At 50.2% G+C, this 21,983-nt stretch overlaps 1 protein-coding gene across 1 annotated transcript; it reads right to left on the reverse strand.

Moving 5' to 3' along the window:
- Window positions 1-98: 98 nt before the first annotated feature.
- Slc7a10 (solute carrier family 7 member 10) lies at window positions 99-14,713 on the reverse strand. The gene is made up of 11 exons (XM_028754188.1): window positions 14,413-14,713; window positions 5,708-5,912; window positions 3,645-3,796; window positions 3,284-3,409; window positions 3,060-3,213; window positions 2,234-2,357; window positions 2,049-2,152; window positions 1,670-1,766; window positions 1,289-1,438; window positions 557-734; window positions 99-285 (listed from the first exon to the last, which is right to left on the reverse strand). Exons 1-11 carry the CDS (start codon window positions 14,579-14,581, stop codon window positions 152-154), a joined length of 1,593 nt encoding a protein of 530 aa, XP_028610021.1. The 5' UTR covers window positions 14,582-14,713; the 3' UTR covers window positions 99-151.
- Between the last annotated feature and the right edge of the window lie 7,270 nt (window positions 14,714-21,983).

The following is a 21,983-nucleotide window of genomic DNA, read 5'->3' on the forward strand; positions in this document are numbered from 1 at the left end:
CTTTCTCTCTCTCTCTCTCTCTCTCTCTCTCTCTCTCTCTCTCTCTCTCTTTTTGCAGAAAAAAAAATTTTTTGAAAACAAAACAAAACACAAACCCCTTCTCAATAAACAACATGTAAACAGAATCAGCTGTTCCAGTCTCTACAAGGTCTCATTGTGTCTTCAAGGGCTTGTCCGTGATGGGCAACGGGGAGGGCTGGCCCATTGGGCCATTTTCCTCCTCCTCCGGGGAGCCCTGGGGGTAAACCACGAAACACAGCTCCTGGCCCCAGCGTGTCATGGACTCTAAGAACAGACAGACAAGACAGATAGACTATGTTGGGGACGGGGTTGACTCTTTAAGACAGGATTGACCCTAACTCTGGACACCTTGGGCAGGCAGTTGCTTCCTTTGCAGATGGATCCCAGCCACATCTGAATGTAGCAGGAAACTTTGAGGAAAGTCACTGGGTCCTGCATCACCAGCCAGACTGGTAGAAGGCCCCAGCTCTGGGATGGGATCATAAGAGATACCCACCTCTGCCTACAAGAGGCATGGTGGCAAGACCCTTCTCACCTGTGAATCTGTGTACACACTTTGGTTTGCTTCTCCAAAACACTCCCAGGAAGAAGATGGGGACCCCAGTGAGGATAATGATGACACCGACACCACAGACCATGGGCTCCGAGATGAAGCTGAAGACCAGTAGGAATGCCCAGAACACCAAGTACACAACAGGAATGAGGAGGTTCACCTATTGGAGAAAGGATGGACAGAAGCACCCGGGGCAGCACCCTAGTTCTCCTGCTACTTAGGGAATCAAAGGCACTTCCTCCATCTCTTGGGAACGGGGCCCCTGCGCTGGCCCCTCTAGCAGCTACCCAGTGCACTGGAGAGCAATTCCTGGGTTGACCAGTTGGCTGAACTGCTGAGGCTGGCTGTTTGAACAGTGCTGAGCTATCTGTAACAGTTATACACAGAAGGCTATTTACTTTTGGCTGCAGCTCAACTATTTTTCCATGCTTCCAATTTCAGGCAATCTTCAGGATTCATATACAGATGGGAGGCTTTTCTGTCACCCTTTCATGTGGGATCATGAGAATAGCAGGCTTGTCATTGGCAGCCTATGTGACCCTTAGTCTCATTGTCCCTGTCTGTGGACTGAGGATATTAAAAGCACTTGCTTCCTGGGGTTAGAGGAGAGAATATGTCAGTGAGTAGAAAGCCCTACACTCTGCAAACGCTGTAGCCATGGTCATCTCTAGTGCTCAACTTGGACGAAGGTGTCCCTGTTATTTCCAGCCTCACCTTAATGGGCCTGTGGAGTGCCGGTCGTCTCCAGCGCAGCACAAGCAGGCCCAGGATAGTGACTCCATAGCAGAGGTAGTTGATGAAGGACACATAGTTGATGAGTGTGTATGTGTCACCCACGAGCATGATGACCGCTGTGGCCCCGCACTGGGAGAGGACCGAGGGCTGACAGCTGGCCTCCCACCTGCTTCTGGCCATCCCTATAGGCTGCTCTGGGCCTTCCCACTCGGGTCAGGAGGTCAGGAGAGTCCCAGCCCATCCCCACCCTCCAAGGTTCATCTACCATAGGCAGGAATAAGTTTTGGCCATCATCTCCCAAACCCCCATTGTTAACTGACCCTGGCTACTTGCACTAGCTGGTTGGGTTCCTCAACTTACACAGACAAGGAGGGCAGGGATTGGGGTGCAGCGCCTGACATGAATCATGGCCAGAAAGCTGGGTAAGTGTCCCTCTCGGGCTCCAGAGAAGCATAACCTAGGCACAGGAAAGGAGACAGATAAGGGCCAAAGCTTGGCCTTCAGACTTCTCTGCTGCTTGCTAGAACCCAGCTGTCATGTTGGCCTCTACCCTCCAGGCCCTATCAGCTCTCCTCATGTAGTCTGCCTCCTGGATTTCTTTACTTCGAGACTGGGATCGGATATTTGTTACTGGAGACTCTCAGTTTTCCCTTCCCATGGTCCTTAGCATGGCATGCGCACAGCAAGACATCTGCTTTGTCTCACCATTCTCTCCCCCTTTCCTCATCAGAGCAGTCACCTGGATGAGGTGAACAGGTAGCCATTGATCCCTCCAAAAGTAGAAAGTGCCACAGAGACAGGCATGACCCACGAAAAGTAGCCCAGCAGTTTCTCGCCGAAGGTCTGCATGGGCACAGAAAAGAGGCCGAGTGTCAGGCTGGGGTTGGCGTAAGGGCTGCAGAGAGGGCTGAGATCCCTACTCACCACAGCCACTGCGTTGGAGGACAGCAACTCCTGGGGGGACATGGCAGTGAAGTAGGCAACATTGGTGAATGTGTACACAAAGGTGACCAGTGGGATGGAAATGAAAATGGCGCGAGGTAGGTTCCTGCGGACAGAGTTTCGAGTGTCAGCGTGAATTCCTGGTGCAAAGATGGAGTTTTGTATAGTGAGGGGACGTTGGAATCTCATCTGCATCTGCCTAGGGGACAGGCAGGGACATACTGCTGTCTGCCTTTTCCCCTAAACCCCTGTCTGAGCACCAGCTAACAGAAGGAGGGACATATGAGAGCTGAGGCCACCAGAATGAGAACATGTCATCTCCTGAGGGCAGGATCTAATTAATGTCTGGATAGAGACAAAACAAACAAACAAACAAACAAACAAACAAACAAATGTGTACAGCCAGAGTCAGCCTAGAAAACCTCCCAGATGCTTTCAGAGCTCAGCCTTCAGGTCTGATGTCTCCCTGGAGATTCTCCACCCACCCCTGCCCCCACAGCTGCCATTGTCCCTGTCAAAGTCCCTGGCTGAGTATCAGATGGAACATCACGGGCTCTATCCTTCAGAACTATGTTGTGTGCATATGGAGAGTTTTGAGCCAGATGTAAATCACTAAACACAGCAGGAAAATGATATTCGAGTCTTTCTGAGGCCCCCATAAGGGGCCCAGTTGCAGCTGCAAACAGGGAAGAGTGTAGCTTCTCCTTTAAGGCTGTTGTCATGACAACGAGCATGGCCAGTGGGTGACCAGTCTGAGTTTGACAGCAGATCTGTGATGACGGCTGCTTTGAGTCAGGGCTTTACTCACTTGCGAGGGTCAACCAGCTCCTCGGTGACATAGTTGAGGAAGTTCCAGCCGCTGAAGGCAAAAGAACCTTGGAGGAAAGCCAGGGCTAGGTGACCCACAGACGGCGTCATCCAGAAGGTGAAGGCATTGGTGGGTCTCAGCTCTTCAAAGTGTCCTAGGGAGTCCAGACGTCAGGGGTTAGCACAGTCTCCCGAGTCTCTCCAGTGATCCCACCCCGGTTCTACCTTGGAAGATCTGGACAAAGCCAACGGTGATGATGAGAGACAGCGCCAGCAGCTTCCCCCCAGTGAAGATAACCTGGATGCGCGTGGCCCAGCGTACGCTGGAGCTGTTCACCCATGTCAGGAGCACTGGAGGAGAAAGGGGTGTGGCCACCTGAGGCTGAGCCCCTCATGGTAGCCCATAGCCAGATCTAGGCTAGGGGAACAGCCTCTGCAGCAGCCAGAACCCTGGGTCTCAAGGTTTATGTTACAGGCAATAGCAGCTAGAAGCTCCCTCTCCATTTTCCTCCCAGCAGAGTGGACCAAGACTATCACGGGGTGGGGCATCCAGCTGACGTGGAGACAGAGGCTCAGGGACACTCACTTAGGCAGGCCATGGAGAGTAATCGAGAGGCTGTGGCTGGGGGGATACAGTTGGGAAAGACAGGCTGAAGCACATAGTTGGAGAAGGTCATGGAGATGACAGCCAGGCTGGTGGGGTACATGATGAGGACAGCACTCCAGAGCAGTAGGAATCTGTGAGCAATCAAGGGCCAGCATGGTACAGGCATACCCCTTGCCTGCTCCAGATGTGAGCATCTGGGAGAGATAAGGACCAGCCTCCAACAGCCGGTGAGCTGCCAGAGGCTAGGGAGGTGCTATCAGAACAATTGGAAACTGATCCCAGGCTGTTCCCTGAGCCCAGCCTTCAAGCTATAACACTATCTAGGGCACTCGGGCACTTTGTGGTTTAAGATGGTTGATTCTGAATAATATTTCTGCCTTGATTTTCAAAGAAGAGTGATTTACGTCCTGTATCCCTTAGGTATATGCTCAAAGACTGCCTTTATCCAAACAGGGGAACCTGCTTACACCCTCAGGAATGGTGTTAGTTCTTAAAGGTGAGGAGACCCTTGGGACATCCCTCTTGACCCTCAGCTTAGATCTGTGGCCATGTCTCCTACCCCATCCCTTTTCTGCATAATTCAGTCCCTTGGCTTCTCAGGCATTATAGATCAGTAGTCCACCCTCTCTGCTCACCTTGCGTCTTCTGACCGCCCTTCAAGCAGAGTCCAGGGCCCTTTCTCACCTTCTCTGAGTATTATTATCTCTGGGTCCACAGTATCAAGCATCTCCCTCAACCTGCTACAGTCCCTCACAATAATACAAGTCTTACGGCAAAGAATCCCCTTCTCCGTCACTGAGACCATCATTTATAGAGCCTTTAAAATGTGACAGTGGGTGTCACGCCACCGCACCCACCTGACCCTCACGACACATCGGTTACCATGTCCTCCTAGGTTAGGTTGTTAAATGGCTGGGTTAGGTTGTGAGCTTAAGACTCCTCGTTGAAGTTGTCTGGATGACTACAGTAACTTCAATCTTGCCATCCCATCAACCTGCTATGAACCTGACCTTAGCAGAAAGACTCCCTGGCCCAGGAGCACATCCTCTGAGTAAGCATACACTCAGAACCTAGAAAAGATGCTCTTTTTGCGGAAGGGGCATATCTTTCTTGCAAGGCTGTGTAAATGACATTTCCCTACATGGGATGCATCCTGTTCTGCTACATGGACAAAAGCATTTGACTTTTGTCAACTCCTCAAAGCAAGGGTCTTTTAGTGTGAATACCATTTGAGGGATTGTTCTGCTCGGTGAAAAACTTGATGTTGCGCTGTGTGTGTGTGTGTGTTCCCAGGATGAATTACACAGGAGGACACCATGCCCCTCCTGCCTCCTCTTCACTAAAGTAAAGACCCTCCTAACCTGAGTACTAGTATTATCTAGTAGTTTCCGAGAGTAAAAGTGTTCCTTCATAAAGGCCCCAAGGGGAACAGAGCTGACAGGAGTTCCATTTCAAAGGTGATATAGAACTGGATGCACTGCTGTGGGCAAACCTGTGGTCCCAGTGAGGAGGTACATGCAGGAGGATTGTGGGTTTAAGGCCAGCTTGGGTTACATGGTAAGACTGCCCCAGAATACCCAGCCAAGGGAAAATAATAAGACAAACTAAAACAACAACAACAACAACAACAACAACAAAAACTCAGAGAGAGCAAGAGTCTAACTCAGTGGTTCTCAACTTGTGGGTCACAACCCCTTTAGGGGTCAAATGACCCTTTGCATGACCCACATATTAGATATCCTGCATATCAGATATTTACATATTATGATTCATAACAGTAGCAAAATTACAGTTATCAAGTAGCAATGAAAATAATTTATGGTTGGGGATCATCACAACACAAGGAACTATATTAAAGGGTCACAGAATTAGGAAGGTCGAGAAGCACTGGTCTAACTGATACCAGAGAAATGGAGTGGGCATTGATGCTGTCCCCTCTAGCTGTGAAAGTCTGCCAGATACCCACAACCACTTCATCCATTGACCCCCCCAACTCCACAGCACAGAGAACATCTCTGGCCCTGCCAGAGAGTTACACTCACCCAGCCAGGCCTCCAAAGATCTCAGTGACATAGGCGTAGTCCCCACCAGACTTGGGGATGGTGACACCCAGCTCTGCATAGCAGAGAGAGCCCAGAGCTGTCACGCCCCCACCCAGGACCCAGACGAAGAGGGCCAATCCCACGGAGCCCGAGTGTTCCAGGACACCCTTGGGTGAGATGAAGATGCCCGAGCCAATGATGTTTCCTGTGGAGAGAGAGGGAGCGTGTGAGACTGGAGCACCCTCTGTAGCTCAGGCTTCCTGAGGGAGGAGAAGGATACTTCAGTGAAGGATCGAGCCAGGCTAATCCCTGGAGGCACGGGATGGCTGTCACTGAGCCTTTCAGATCTGGGCAGGCCCTTTCTAGGGTCACCATTGGCTTTTCTCTATCTCTGGCATGGGGAATGGCCCTTGCCCAGCTGCCCAGGCCCACTGCCAGAGTTAGTTCCTGAATTCCTTTATTCCCTGGCTCCCACTCCAGGTGGCAGTGAGGTGCCACAGCCATCTGAACGATGGCAGAGTAGGCACTGTGTGTAATCTACATAGCCTGGGCTCAGGTCCTCCACTCAGGTATCTGTTCTCCCACCTCCTGTCCAGAGCTGCTGGCCTTCTGCAACAAGACCTTGATTGTCTTTCATCGTCCTGCCCTTCTCCTATTGGCCAAACTCATGGGGCGTCTTAAAGAGTAGCATCCAAGGTGCTGCCCCAAGAACAGGCCCGTTCTTACCTGATTCCTTCATATTCTGTTTCCTCTTTTCCCACCAGGCCAAGGACATAGATCCCCCCACCACACACACACACACACACACACACACACACACACACACACACACCGGCCAAAGGCCTTGCTTCCTGGTGTTGTTAATGTGTTTAGGTAACGGTCAAAGGGCCGAAGGAAGGACGTGAGTACTGGTAGTTAACAGCAGCAATCATGGTAGGGTTGAGACAGGCCATAACAGAGATTCCTGTCCCACCTGGTGTTTGGACACCAGCCTCTGCTGCTAATTATGAAATATAGAACTCTAGCTGGAGTTACAGTTTTGCATTTAGGCTTGCCCACTCCCCTTTCCAGCACGGTCTGTAAAACGGCCCACGGTAAAGGCTCAGAGAGATGCAGGCGTTGAGCCTTCATCTGGCTCACGGCTTGGTATCTTTACCGGGAACCCTCACCAGCAGGTACTGAGGACGATGGCCTTGCTGAGCTGTGTCCTGCACCAGAGGCGCAGAATCCTACTACCCAGCCATGACCCTGCCCTGCTCTGTCTGCTGAGAAGTCCTAGGTTAAGTGGATGCTGAGAACCTCATTCATTCCAGGGCCTGCTCCTCAGAATTTGTGGACCAGACCCCTTCCCAGACACCCGGAGCCCACAGTTGTTTACTCTATGAAAGAGTGGAGGATGCCTTTGCTTGGGCACCAGGCAGCTCTTCCAGAACTCCAGGCAGTTTCCTCTTGCATGAAGCCTCGGGAGCCTGCCGTTCTCCCCTCCTCCACAGACACCCACACCAGGGATGAACAGAACCTTCTGTTTCCACCTCACAAATGAGGAATCGATATCCTTTGTGCCCACACCTGGAGGCCACATGGGACATCAGGACGATGGGTCATATGTTAGTTTACTTAGTACCTGCAGTGAGCACCGGTGCAGGACACAGAGGACAGCAAAGGCAGGTACCCTTAGTACCTGTTAGTGAGGGTTCCTGGTAAAAATGTCAAGCTATGAGCCAGATGAAGGCTCAATGCCTGTATTTCTCTGAGCCTTTACAGTATGGCATTTTACAGACCAGTCTGGAAAGGGGAGTGGGCAAGCCCAAAGGCACTAAACCCCAGTTCCACATTTGTAACTGACATCAGAGGGTCAGTAGTCCGTGTCCAAACCCCAGGATGTGCACTAGAGTCTGTGCTAACCCCATGGCATGCACACAGGAAAGAATTCCAGAGTCATTGACTATATGAACGAAAGAGCCAGCACTGGTGGGACCAGCAGCTCAGCCCCCACCTAGTAGGGCAATGTGTGCATGTGTGTGTGTGTATGCAAGTGTGCGTATGCGTGCACACTCGTGCATGTGAGCATGAATATGAGTGTGCATATATGTGTGTGTGTCCGTGAGTGTGTGTGAGTATGCATGTGAGTATGTGTGTGTACTCATTCACATGAGTGTGAATGTGAGTGTGTGTGTGTATGCATGGGTGTGTGTACACTTTGCTTACTTCACCTGTTAGGTCCACAGGCGGATGTGGCAGAGGACACAGCTACGGTTGCCAATCTGCATTCACTCCAGGTCTACCCTGCTATCCCTCACCCCCACCCCTGGCCGACACAGATTTCCAGTCTGGACAGCCGAGACGTCCTACTTGGTGTTCTGGTCACATCCCAGGAGCCCTAAATACATCCAGATAAGGATGGAATAATCCCTGTGTCCCAGTACTCAGAGGCAAGCTGCGTCCCTGGTCTGCTTTCTGAGAATGGAGCTGGGGTTGGGGAAGTCAAAGACGACCTGCCTTCCGTATCTCAGATGAGGGGCCCAGGGCCTGGGTGGGCTGTTGGGTTTGTAAAGGGCCTTTGAGTTTGCTCGTCCGGCAGCCATTCTCAGGACCTGGCGGAACAGGATTTGCCAAAAGCCAGTGAAGTTTGAAGCCAGCGGGGGTTGGGTGGCCTTAGAAGGATCTGGGTATGTTGGAGCTGGGGGCACCCAAGGCTCCAAAGCACCCCATCCTTCTTGTAAGTCACCCCCTCCTGTAAGGCACCCCCTCCTGTGAAGAAGACCCCATTGCTCTACATACTCAGCCTGGTAAAACCATGCAGCAGCCCTTGAGGAAGCCCCGCCTCACAGAGGGTCTTTGGGGTCAAGGATGTACCACTAGCTCTTAGCCAAGTGGCCGAGACTCCAGTGCTGGACTGGAAGTGTGTGGAGGTGCACAGTTATTCTAGACACGTGGTTTCAGGCTACCACCCAGAACTTCTCTCCTGTGGCTCCGAGGACCACATGTGCTAGCCAGTGTCTCTGAGGTCCTATGGGGAAAACAATCTGTAGCACCTGCTTCAGGTTTGTTGTGCTTGAAAGTGGGAGAGAAACCACCATGCTGTGCTAGATGCTCTGGGCACCATGTGGGTGGGATAGAGGCGGTGGTATGCTTGGGTAAGCAGCAGACAGTGACAAGGGGGTGAGAGAATGCTGAGGAGAGTGGTTCTAAGTGCTTGATGTGGGGAGAGTCCATAGAACTGATGTTCTAGAACTTTCTGACTACTAGTAGTGCGCTAAGAACTCTGTTCTTGGGTCCCATGTTCAAGCCCAGGAGATCTGTTTTTGGGAAAGGACCAGTGAACCAACCAGCCCTTGGGAAATCTTGCACTGGAGAAGGAAGAGGAGGAAGAAGAGGATAAGAAGAAAGGAGGAGGGAGAGGAGGAGGGAGAAGAGGAGAGAGAGGAGGAGGGAAAAGAGAAGGAAAAAGAAGAGAGAAGAGGAGATGGAGACAGAGAGGAGGAACCCAGGACCCAACAGGACCAAGGTATGAAGATGTGGGGTGGAGATATTAAAAAGTGCTTAGGTGAGGATCTGACTGACAGCCAGAAAGAGGTGTGTCCTGCTGCCTCTCCATTCCTGTCCATTCAATGGGATAACTGCGCTCTGGTTCCTGTTGGTCCTCCCAGGCAGACAGGTAGGCCTCTCAAGCCCCACCCCCTTTCCTTGTGCTTTCTCTGAGAGGGTTTATCATATTAAGATGTTTGGCCTGATGGGGCTTACTGGCCTCCAGGAGGAATGAAGAACGGGCCATTGTTCCCTGTGGCTGTTGCAGTGCTTGCTGACCTATTTCTGGGAGGCCGTGGCAGACTGTGGAGGTCACAGGGGTAGATTGCAGAGGTCAAATCTTCAGAATGAGCTACTTGCTTGCCCATGGTGTGTGAGAATGTGTGTGTGTGTGTGTGTGTGTGTGTACATGAGTTTGCCTGAGGAGGGCCAAGGAGGTCGGAACACGGGCAACATCCCTATCCACAGAAACACATGTGGGGGTATACCTCTAGCAAGTGTTCTCTTCTGCGACTCCGTTCCTCCGCCTGCTAGTGAGGCCACAGGGTTAGAGGGCAGCAGAGAGCTGGTCTGATATGACTTTGCCAGAGAGGAAGCACATTATCTAGGATATTGATCCCGATCAGGACCCCTGTCCCCTGTTGTTGCAAGTAACCCAAATCACTGGTCTTTCTGAAGCAGCCCCACCCCCAGGTAGCTCTCCGGATCACCCCAACTTGGCCCCAAGAATCTGTTTCCTGCCTCATTGGCACAGGCTGGGAGCGTGAATATAAAGAGATTCCTTAATAATACTTAGACATTGGCATGCTTTGACCCTGCCCAACAGTTGCCAAGGGAAGTACTTATGAATCTCACTGTTTTATTAAACCCAGGAGATCCCTGAGCCCCACATAGCTTTTCTTAAGGAGACCCAGCACCCTGGGGTGAGCACTTTGAACTTTGCTGAGACCTGGGTGGAGCCTGTCCCCACCATTCCAGGCCTTTCTAGTAAGTGTGTGTCAAGCTCTTCCCTGTTGTGACAGTGGCCCCACTGAGGTCTTGGTAGAATACCAAGGAGGTGAGTGGGGACATCCAGGACGTGTCCTGGGTTGCTAATCAGCCAGCGTGTACCTCTAGCCTAACCCACTTTTCTCTGGAGAGAGGATAAGCAGAGGTGTGGGGACCTCTTCATCTGGCCTGCCCAGTAAAATCCCACCAAGCCCAGGGAGCCTGCCAGCACCCAGTCTTCAAGCCCAGTCTTGTCATGGTGACCAACAAACTCTACGATACTCAATCTGACTCTTAAACCTTCCTCAGTTAATAGTGTTCTGTGGCAGGATATTGCACACAGCTCGCTCAACACTCCAACTAGGCTCCTAAGACATGGGTTCCCCAGGCTGTTTTTTTGTTTTATTTTTTTTCTGTCTTAGCAAAATCTCAATATGTAGCCCAGGGTAGGCTTAAACTCCTGACTCTTTCCAGTGCATGGATGCCAGGTGCATACCCCATGTCCTGTTTCTTGGAATTCTTTGCATATCCTTCATCTTTTTAACCCCTGGTTGCCCAGTCCTCAGTCCCAGGCCCTTGACCCTGTCATTTCTATAACTGTTCCCTTTAGAGACCTTATCCTGTCCCCTGATGACAATTCCCAAATTTATAACCAGAGTGAGGACCTTCCTCTGAACTGGGCCTAGACCACAAACTTTCCACGATCGGGTCTCTCTCATACAATTTCAGACGGAATTCCCGACTTCCCATTCCTTCTGTGGATTTTTTTCCTTCCTGAAATTGTCCTGACCAATCAGAGACAAACCATACTAATTCCAGCCACCACCTGTGTCGCACTGGTCCTTTCCTGGCTGGCCATCAGTCTATCACAAACACCACCAGTGCCCTGTCTCCAGCCACCATTGCCTCTGTCCAAGTGGCTTCCTGCCTAGTCTCCCTTCTGTAACCTTTATCCCCACGGCCTCTCCTCAGCGAGCTAAGTTCTATCCCATCTTTTCTTGGGCCAAAACCCTCCCACAACTCCCATCTCCTAAAGGGAAAAAGGCAAAGCCTTTGCCATAGCTCACAGCCTACCACCAAGCCCTATCGGACTCCACCCTGTCCTCCTTCCCGCCTCAGGTGTGTGGCCAATACTTATCACGGCCACTGGCTACACGCCTGGCCATTTATTTTGTTTGCTGACTGACTGTACTGTAACATCAGCCACAGCAGAGGGACCAGCCTGCCTTGTCCCCCGTTGGATGTCCAATACATGTGGCACTGTTGAATGGTTGCATTAGTGTCTCTGGGGCTAAGGGATGCTCTCAGCCCTGTGGCTGGACTTGCTCTGACTTCCAGTGGTGTCTGCAGTATGCTAAGGACATCTGTCCTCGGGCAGGCTGTAGCCTTAGGGCCTCAGTTTCTTTACTCGTCAATGGGTCTGAAGAATCCTCAGGACCCGTAGGAAGAGTGTCTGCAGAGGCCCATTTACTTCTGGCCCTGGAGATAGTAGACATTGTGTCAGGGCTGGATGACAAGGGCCTCTAGAAAGATGGGGTTCATGTAGTCCCCCTCACATCTCTGCGTACATTTGGGCCTGACTTTCATACACCTGCATGTGCTAGATACTTGAATCCCAAGTGGAGAGTGGGAGGTGGTGGCCTGGGCAGCAGAGCCACCATGGCTCAGCCCGTCAGACTTGGGGTTGTCACTCCTTGCTTGTGAACTGTGTGAGGGGAATAGCTGAGGTCTCCAAGTCAGGATCAGAGATGCCATGGTAAGGGCTTCCACGCTCCTGGCTCTGTTCCTGCACCGTGGAGGGAGACCTCAGTTTACCCTAGCTCAATCCTCAATGATCGCCTATCAAAAGGCCGGAGTTGGGTCTTCGCTTTGCCAAGCCTCTATAGCACAAAGGTCACTGGAAATCTGAATCCAAATTCTGAGCTCACCAGTTGCAACCCTCAACCTCAGTTTTCTCCACCTGTGTAATGGGTACAAACCTGCCACCCCACCCTACCCCCTCCACAAGGTAGCATGAGAATCAAAGGAGGTAAGTCCACACTATAACAAGAGGTGGTATTCTGAACAGATATCTGATATACTGGTGAGGTACCTCATTTGGGAGGGTCCACTGGATGTTCTGGAAACATCCAGTGAGCAACAGATCACTCACAGACAAGGATGTGAAGTTCTCTAGGTTCGTAATGCTAAAATATGACACTGGAGATTTCCGATTTTGATCAAGCTCCTGGGTTAGGAATGAAGAAGAAGCAGCAGATGGAGAAGAACCCAGGACTGTGGTAGAAGTGGCCCCAGGCCCTTGCAGGAGTAGGAGCCGAACCCTTGGGGCATCAGGAGGGAGAGCAGAGCAGATCTGGCCTCCTCCCCAGTCACCTAGTTGAGGACAATCCTCCCCTGTCTGGTTTTGTCCCCTGCCTGGCCCGGTGTCTTGGCTGACGGAACTCTTGAGCTCCCTAAGCCTGGCCCCCCGGGAGAGCACCCAGTACCCTGGGCTGGGATAATGGTTGAGTTCTGTTCCTGAATCCACCATCCTTGGTTGGCACAGTTGACTTTCACCCTCCTTAGCCTTCATCTTCTGGAGGCCAAGAGGAAGCAGTGAAGCAAGAATAGGCTAAAATGGGAAGAGAGCTGGTGGCCCAGAGCCAAGCCCCGGGACACCCGTTCCTCTGAAGCCTGAACTGGAGAAGGAGCAAAAAGGTGGACTGGGTGACCATCTCTCCCCTACATCACCACTCCCATTCTCTTGTAGATGACTGGAACCCTGGCAGCCTCTGATGCTAGTCTCTCTCTCTCTCTCTCTCTCTCTCTCTCTCTCTCTCTCTCTCTCTCTCTCTCTGTAGCCAGCCCCACCAGTGATAAGTAGGTTTCCCTTGGGGGAAGGGGTACAGTACCCTGAGTATTGTACATGTTGACTGGAAGCAAAGCTCTAACCACTACTCTGGCCTGGCCCCCTGGCTCAATCCTTCCTATAATCAGACAATCAGGAGTGCTAGGGGGACATCAGGACCAGCTCCTGAGAGACAACCATTCTAAAAGAAAGAGGACAAGATGGTGGAATTCTCTGGAGCTGGATTCAGGGGTGACTCTGGGTAGGAGTGCAGGGGATACCCAAGAGATACTACATCTCTCCAGCTGGAGTTTCTTATGGGAGAGCTCAAAGCAGAAGGTGAAGAACACACACACACACACACACACACACACACACACACACACACACACACGCACTGAGCCCTTTAGCCTTTCTCCATTGCCAGGGGTCAAAGAGTAGAAAGACAATGATTTGGCTGCAGCCCTGTCTGCAGCCCTACTGTGTGCTACTTCCCACTGGCTGAGGAAGAGGGCAATCAAGACCCCATTTACTGATCTTTTAGACTCCCAACTCCTGGGCACAGGGGATCAGAGAAGATCCCTCACAAGAGGGTTAGTCCCGTTCTCCTTCAAGAGTCAAGGGACAGAAAGAGGTGGGATTGCTGCCACCACCAACCTGGCCCCGGGTGTTCTACCTATCCAGAAAGCACTATCTGTAGGGAAAGTGAGAGGGTCAAGCTACAAGAGCACCCAGTAAGGTGCCACCAGACCACGAGCGTACCTACTCGGATCCCAGGGCTGACTGGGTACTCTCCTGGAGGCTTGGTCTGCTCATGGCTACACAATCATTGGCTACATCACAACCTCTCCTTGGATTCTGTGGCCACCTCAGCCAGGAAAGACAGCTCCAAGACCTTTAACCCTTGGTTTAGGTTCTACCCGGCAGTTTACCTTCCTGCTTTCTAAGAACGGATGGCCTCACTTCCCTGGCACTTGAATCTGGCACACAGTAGGGATGCAGACAGGCTGCCCTACAGCCCAGAACTTGCCACTCAAGGCGGGCCTAGCAATTATTTCTGTTTCCAAGGTGGGAACAGGGGAATCGCCTTGACGAAGTCCCACAGCCAAGTGAGGGCCAGGGGAGGACTGCAGCAAGGATAGCCCCCCACCCATTCCAGACTCAAATTTTCAGAGAGGCTGGGGAGGTACGGGCCTTTGTGACTGATCTGCCAGGTCCTGTTCTGAGTGGGGTTAAGTGGATTCTCCAGCTATGGCAACAGGTGTTCAGAGGGTTCCTTTGCCCCTGTGGGCTTATGGTCATAGTGAGGGAGGAACATAAAGGGGTTCCCCCAGGCTTTCCACCCTATGTGCGCCCCACTCACCGATGATGATGGTGCAAGCGCTCACCAGCCCGATCTCTTTCTTGAGCGCCACCCGCTCAGAGGAGCCCGGACCAGGGCCAGGGCCCGGGGAAGGCGAGGGCGCAGGGCCGGGGTTCCCGCGCCCGCCTGGCTGCTGTATATGGCCTGTCATGTCGCTGTCCCGCCTCATCCCTGCTCCCTGCGCTACCCTGTCTGTCCGGCCCGCAGCCAGTCCTCCGTCGGTCGGTTCGTCTGTCGGTGCGCTCGCGGCCCTCGCAGCCCGGGACAGCGCCCACAGGCGGGCGCATGCGCTGGCACGGGGCCCGGGCCCCCGGGGGCCCCCGGGCGGCTGGATCCAGGGAGGGACGGAAGGAGGGCCGGCCGGCAGCCCCCTCCCCCACCGCCCTTAAAGGGAACTCCCCCCTTCCCCCCAACCCTAGCCTAGGGAGGCAGGAGGGGACTGGGATCAGACTTTGGAAGGACTTCCTAGTTGAGTGAATGAAGGGGCTACACCCAGGCTTGGGGGAGGTGGGGGGAGAAGAGCTCAAAGACCAGGCAGTCCTCGAAGAGCTTGAGCAGGCATGCTGGGGTAGGCGGTGCTGCATGCCCCAGCATGCACTTTTTAAATCCCTCAAGCCCCGTTTGTGAAGGGTGGGCATTACACAGGTTGAAAACCACGGCCCAGAGGAAAATTAACCAGGCAGTGGCAGGGTCTCCATGCAAACTTTTTGATAGCTCCCTGGCCTCCTGGCGGTCCTGACTGCGTCTGGTGGATATTTAGAATGAATGGAGACTGTCCCTGGAACAATTCTGGAGGCCAAAGAAGAGTTGAAGATACAGGGACCCCAGTGGTCATTCAGAGGGTCCCCGGGCATCCTGAGAGTTTGGAACAGTCCCCATCACCATCAAATCCATCCCTGCCTCAGCATCCCCTGATTTCTCTTCGGGTCCAGTCTTAGGTTCCTACTGCAGACTCCTCAACACAGGTCAGAGTCAGGGCATAGTGGACTGGGACTTTGGCCCAAGCCGTCTAGCATGGCTCAAGGTGACCAGACTACTGGAAGCGCCAGAGAGACGCGAAGAGGGCAACTGTGGTAGCAAGGAGGTATCGGGCCCAGGATCAAGGGGCGCCTGCCTCCTCCCGGAAGCCATCCGGTGGTGCAGCCCAGATCGCGGGGCAAATTCATACAGGGGGTGTGGGGGAGTTGCGGGGGAGGAGGGCCGCTTCGGGGCCACCGGGGCGGCGGGCGGAGCGAGGCTGGCACGGTGTGGCCGACGGCGGAACAGCTTTTGTGTGCTGCTGGCGATCGCTGCGTCGCGCCGTCCCCTGCATGAGGATGAGGCCACTCGGGGGCCACTGGTCCTTCCCCCGATCGCGGCCTCAGAGTTTGCTGGGGAAGGGTAGGGCGGACCCAAGATGGGACGAGCTCAGGAGTCCAAGAGCCTGGGCTGGGGGCGGGGGGGGGGGCGGAGCACGGAGGTGGGATCTTGGCCAGGGCTCAGCTCTACTGGCAAGACGGTACTTCTACTTCGAAGTTGGGGCGGGGACTTGATAAATAGAAGAGGGAGAACTTTGAGGGGACCAGGAGGGGGAAGCCACCCGGCAGAGCTTCATCCTTCGCACTCCCGACGGAGCCCAACATTCTTGGCGACCTCTGCCTCCCGCCCCAGAGACGATAAGCTGAACGTGTCAGGGCTCTCTTAAAGGAACCTCATGCCGTGCCGGTTTGGGGTGGGCTGGTGGAGGAGCGGTCCTGATAATCCCAACACTCATGATTGTTGCAGGTAGTAAAGACCTGAGACTTCCTGATTTGACTGACCACTTCGTTGTCTTTGAAGTGCCAAGGTCTGCTGGGTGAGGGTCCGCCAGAAGAATTTCTCCTGAGGCTGGTTGTCAAGGGGCAGAGAGGGTGGCATCAGAGTCTCAGGCCAGAAGCCAGTAGTGTTTCAAAGATGAGCCTCTCCGGGGACTTGGAATGTGGAGTTTGTGTTTGAGAGGAAGGGTTGAGTCTGGGGCTCTGCACAGGATGGAGTTTGCATGTCTCTCCTGGGATATATAATAGCTCAGGAATCATTAGGACACAAAATGTGGGACCTTCTAAAAAGATGGTAGTGAATTAAGCGAAACAATAGACAAGGCTCTCAGCAAATTAGAAACACAGCTGTCTTCACGTGGAAACAAAACCAAAACCCAAAACCCAAAATCCCAAAACAACCCAAAAGCTGTCCACCCAAAAGCTGGACAGAGTGCTTGGGAAGTAAAACCCAAAACTCGACAAGTACCATGCTTAAAAGGTGAAACAGTAAATGTTTTCCCATGGAGGCTGGAGTAAGACAAGGCATTAGTACTCTTCAGTTTCATGCGATATGGTGCTAGCCAGTGTCATAAGGCAAGAAAACAAAGAAAAGCAGTTTGAAGTGGGCAGGGAAGGCAAAAAACAAACAAACAAACAAACAAAAACAAAAAACAAAAACAAAAAAACCGAAACGCCCTATTATTCAGGTATGATGTGATTGGGTACACAGGAAGTAAAGTCCAAAGATAAATTGTAGGTTGATAAATTTATTTATTAGTCACTGAGTATAAGGTTAATATCTAGAAAAAAAATATATTTCTGAATGCCAGCAACAAATAGAAAATAAGCTTATAATAACATAAAAACATAAAGTATTGTGACTGGAGGGATGGCTCATAGGTTGAGCTCACTTGCTGCCCTTGCTGAGGACCCTGGTTCAATTCCCAGCACACACAGAGGTCTACAACCATCTGTATCTTCAGTTCCAGTGGATCTAGTACCTTCTTCTGGCCACTACTGGTATTGCACACATAGTGCACATATACTCACACAGGCTCACACCACACACATAAATGTTTAAAAAAAATTTTTTTAAAAACACTCAGGAATATACTTTGGCTATGGAATCTAAAATAGTTTTCCCCTACTGAGAGTGGTAGTGCATGCCAGTATTAATCCCAGCATTCAGGAGACGGCGGAGGGCAGATCGCTGTGTGTTCAAGGCCAGCCTGGTCCACATAGTGAGTTCCAGACCAGGCCAGAGCTACACAGTGAAAATTTGTCCAAAAAAAAAAAAAGGCAACAATAACAAAACAAAAAAACCAACCCCCCAAATCCCTTTTATTATTGCAAAGTTAACTTTAGAATAAATTGATAGTTAACACATCTCAACTTGTATTTGTTTTTTTCCCCCTTGAGGAGTGGTAAAAGGATGAAACTTAGTAAGCTGCTGTTGATACACATGTGAAGTAGAAATACTTTGGAAGACTATATCCTAGTGTGGAGGATACATGGTATCAAGGAAAAGGTAAACTAATTCACCAGTGAAACAAACTGAATCATAGAGATGCACCCTTCCTGGGTTTATCACCACCAGGTAACACTGCAGAGCAGTGGAGGAAAGACAGTCATTTCCAATCACTGTGATGGGTCAGATCTCAAAATTCTCTTGGCTTGGCTTTACACTGTAGCTTACAATCTATCTGCATTAGCTTCTCATACTGCAACACCCAAGAACCAACTTATATTTATTTATTTTATAAATGTTTTGATTAGCATACAGAACAATGGGTGACGTGAGAACTTTTAGTTTTGTTGGAGACAAAGTTTTGTCATGTGATGTTTTTCTGGAAATGAGAGGACGTTTTGCTGAGAACAGACACGTGGTGTTCTTCTGGTGAAAGGGCATGCTATGCTTTGCTGAAGGGGATGTTTGAGAGGCACATGATGTTCAGAAAGAGTGTAAATATAACCCAACAGACAGTGGGTGACCCTCTGGCATTGGTTCCCCTTGCCACTCTTTGGTGGTCATTGTTGGGTTTCGCTGATGCTGGTCTTAGCTGATGACTCTGTGGCATCGGTTTGCCTTTCTTTTTTCATTGATCTTCATTGATCTTCCCTTGTAGTCACTTCATAGAGAAAAACACACCAGAGAACTCCTACGGTGCTCTGGCTGTGCTTCCTCAGACACGTGCTGATCAGTGGTTTCTTCTGGATCAAGCCACTGCTGCTGATTCATGTTTGGTGTTTTGCTCATGGACTGGACTGCCTACAACAACGATTTGAGTCACACAGAAAACAAAACAACAAAAAAAAACTATTTCTAAACAGGTCCACAAACCCCATTTCCTATTAACCTTTCTTTTTCACTACTTCTGGTGGGTGTTGGGCTAGAAGGGAGGTTGAAGTGTTAAAAACAAAACAAAACAAACAAACAGACAAACAAAAAACCCATAAAGTAGGTTTTGAAAAATCTAAGCCTACAAATGGGTCTCAGGATAATTTTTTATATGATTTATCTATTATTGCACCTTGCACACATTCAGATCTTAGCTACCTTTTCTCATCCCTCCTACACACCTCTCTCTGCTCCATGTTCTTTCTTCAAGTAGATACCTTTCAATTTTGTGTCAGAAATACATACATACATACATACATACATACATACATACATACATACAGTATCATAGATAGATACATAGATACAGATTCTCCATATAAGAGAAAAGGTGATATTTGTTGTTCTGTGTCTGGTTTGTTTCTTTTACTATAATGATCTCCATTTCCATCCATTTTTCTTGCAAGTGACATAACTTTATTCTTTTTACAGCTGAATCAAAGTCCATTGTGCCTTCATCTATTCGTTGCTGATTGGCATCTGGGCTGCTTTTATATCTTGATTAGTGTGAATAGGACAGCAATAGACATGGATGTGCCCATACTTCTGTGGCATGTTGACAGAGTCCTTTGGTGTCCAGCGTTGAGATACCTGGATTATACAGTAGCTCTATCTTTAGACTTCAGAGGAAACCGCAGTGATCTCCACAGTGGCTGCATCCGTTCACAGTCCCGTCAGCAGTGAGTAGCATCCCTTTGCTCTGCCTCCCATCCTCGACAGCATCTTTTGTCAGCCATTTTCTCGGTGATGGCCATCCTGACCGGGGTGAGGTGGAATCTCGAAGTAGCTTTAATTTACATTTTCCTAGTGGCTGTGGATGTTTAACTTTTTTCTCTTTCAAATATTTATGACCATTTGTGTTTAATCTCCCGAGAAGCATTTGTTCAACTCATTTGCTCATCCGTCAGTGAGATGGTTTGGGGTTTTCATGTTTAATTTGTCTCGTTCTTTGTAGATTCTAGATATTAAGGCCCTGTCTGATACAGAATTAGCAAAGATTTCTCTCCTGTTCTATAGGTCGACTCTTCACTATTCTTTCCTTTTCTGTCCAGAAACTTTCTAAAGTCCATGCAGTCCCACTGGCCAATTCTTGGGGTCACTTTCTGGACAATTGGGGTCCTGGTAAGAAATCCTTGCCTTTGCCTGTACCTTGAAGTGTTTTCTTCCCTAGCAAGTTCAGAGTTGTGAGTCTTTGATCTGTTTTTGGATTGGTTTTTCATGCAGGGTGAAAAAAATGCATGGTTTTATTCTTCTGCATGGGTGCATTATTTTTCTGGTGCTGTGATTTAAAAAAAAAAAAAACCTCCACTGAAGGCAACTTAAGGAAGAGAGAAATTGTTTTGACTTATGTGTCAGAGGGATAAGAGTCAGTCGTGGCAGAGAAACCTGGCAGCAAACAGCAGGCGTGGAGGCTGAGCAAGAATCTGAGTTCATAGCTCAGCCACAAGCACGGAGCACAGAGAAAACTGCAAGCAGCTTGAGGCTCTTAATCTCAAAGTCCACCCCAGTGATGTACTTGTCCCAGCAAAGCCACACCACTTAACCCTGACCCCACAGCACCATCAAACAGGGAACAAGGTGTATGTATGTATGTATGTATGTATGTATGTGTAAGTCTGTTCTTGATCTATAGGAGAACTACTAATTTTTGTATCTTTGTTTTGTATTCTGCTACTTTGCTGAAGTGTTTATCAGGTCTTAGAGTTTTCTGGTGGAGTTTTGGGATCTTTTAAGTATAGGGTTGTACCATCTGGATGGGATAGTCTCACTCGTTAGGATAGGTTATACTGTCTGCACGGAATAGTCTCACTTGTAAGGATAGGTTATACTGTCTTCATGGAATAGTCTCACTCGTAAGGATAGGTTATACTGTCTGCATGGAATAGTCTCACTTGTAAGGATAGGTTATACTGTCTGCATGGAATAGTCTCACTCGTTAGGATAGGTTATATTGTCTGCATGGAATAGTCTCACTCGTAAGGATAGGTTATACTGTCTGCATAGAATAGTCTCACTCGTAAGGATAGGTTATACCGCCTGGATGGGATAGTCTGCTTTGTCCAGCTCTATTCACAGAGCTCTCGTCTCTTCTCCTTGGCTTATTATTCTGGCAGAGACTTAAAGTACTATGCTTATCCTGTTCATGATTTTAGAGGAAAGACTTTCAATTTTTCCCAATTTAGCATAAAGATTTTGTTTTGTTTTTTGTTTTGTTTTGGTTTTGGTTTTTCGAGACAAGGGTTCTCTATGTAGCCCTGGCTGTCCTGGAACTCACTCGGTAGACCAGGCTGGCCTCGAACTCAGAAATCTGCCTGCCTCTCCCTCCCAAGTGCTGGGACTAAAAGCGTGCGCCACCACCGCCCGGCAATTTAGCATAAAGTTATCTGTAGGGTTGTGGGTCCCGTATCCACTCCACCACAGGGCATGGCTGCTTGGGATGGTGAGACATGGGAGTTGACTGTGCTTACCCCACACTGTTGCTGAGCAGGTGTTGGGCCATAGGAAAGCCCTGGGACTATGCTCCCAGGGTGGGAAAGTTCAGTCCGGTGCTCAGGACAGCTGGAGCTGGTTTGAAGGTTCCTGGGCCTGTGATGAGGCTGGGGCCATCTGGTTCTCATACTCTTGGACATCCAGGTGCCACTGGACATGGCAGAAGAGCTGAGAACTGAGTGGGGGCCCACAGGCTGAATCTTGGAATTCTTTGAAACGGGAGCTCTGACTGGTCCTGCAGGGATAAGTCCTTAGCTTGACTGCGGCAACCTTCTATACGAAATTAGTCAGTGGCTCTGTGGCAAAGGCCATCTCCGTGGCTCCCCACAGTGGGTCCTGATGAAAAGAGGCAGTCCATGGTTTTAAGGCATTTATTGTCATGGCAGAAAGTGGATGAGTAAAACCATACCCCACTTCTCAGGGTGGGCCTGAGATTAAATACCTTTTGCAGGGAGGGATGTCTGGGAAAGAAAGCTTATTGGCTAAGCCCTGTGGGCCTTTAGGTACCTCATTAATATGGAGATCTGTCTTGAGGCTACATGATCACAGCTCATGTCCTCTACATGTGGAGGGCCTTCGGGCGTTGCCCTTGTGTGATTAATTGCCACAAATCTGTGGGGGGCTGCTGCTATTGACAGCGGCCTGGTACCTGGGAACAGGCAAAACTCCTACCATCACTTCAGGGTCCCTAGGGCTTCTAGCCTTAGCTCAACCTGGAACCATGCTACCTTTTATGGTTTGACAGTTATCTATAGGTTTATTATATGCTGTCTTTAGTATATTGAGGTATGTCTCTTCCATTCCTATTTTCTTTAGGGCTTTTATTATGAGAGATACTGAACTTCATCGAAGGTCTTTTCTGCGAGAAAAAAAAACACATCTATTTTAGCAGTTAGCTTTGGATATGA

The sequence above is a fragment of the Grammomys surdaster genome, unplaced genomic scaffold (genome assembly GCF_004785775.1).
Source record: "Grammomys surdaster isolate TR1022 unplaced genomic scaffold, NIH_TR_1.0 125984, whole genome shotgun sequence".
NCBI lineage: Eukaryota > Metazoa > Chordata > Mammalia > Rodentia > Muridae > Grammomys > Grammomys surdaster.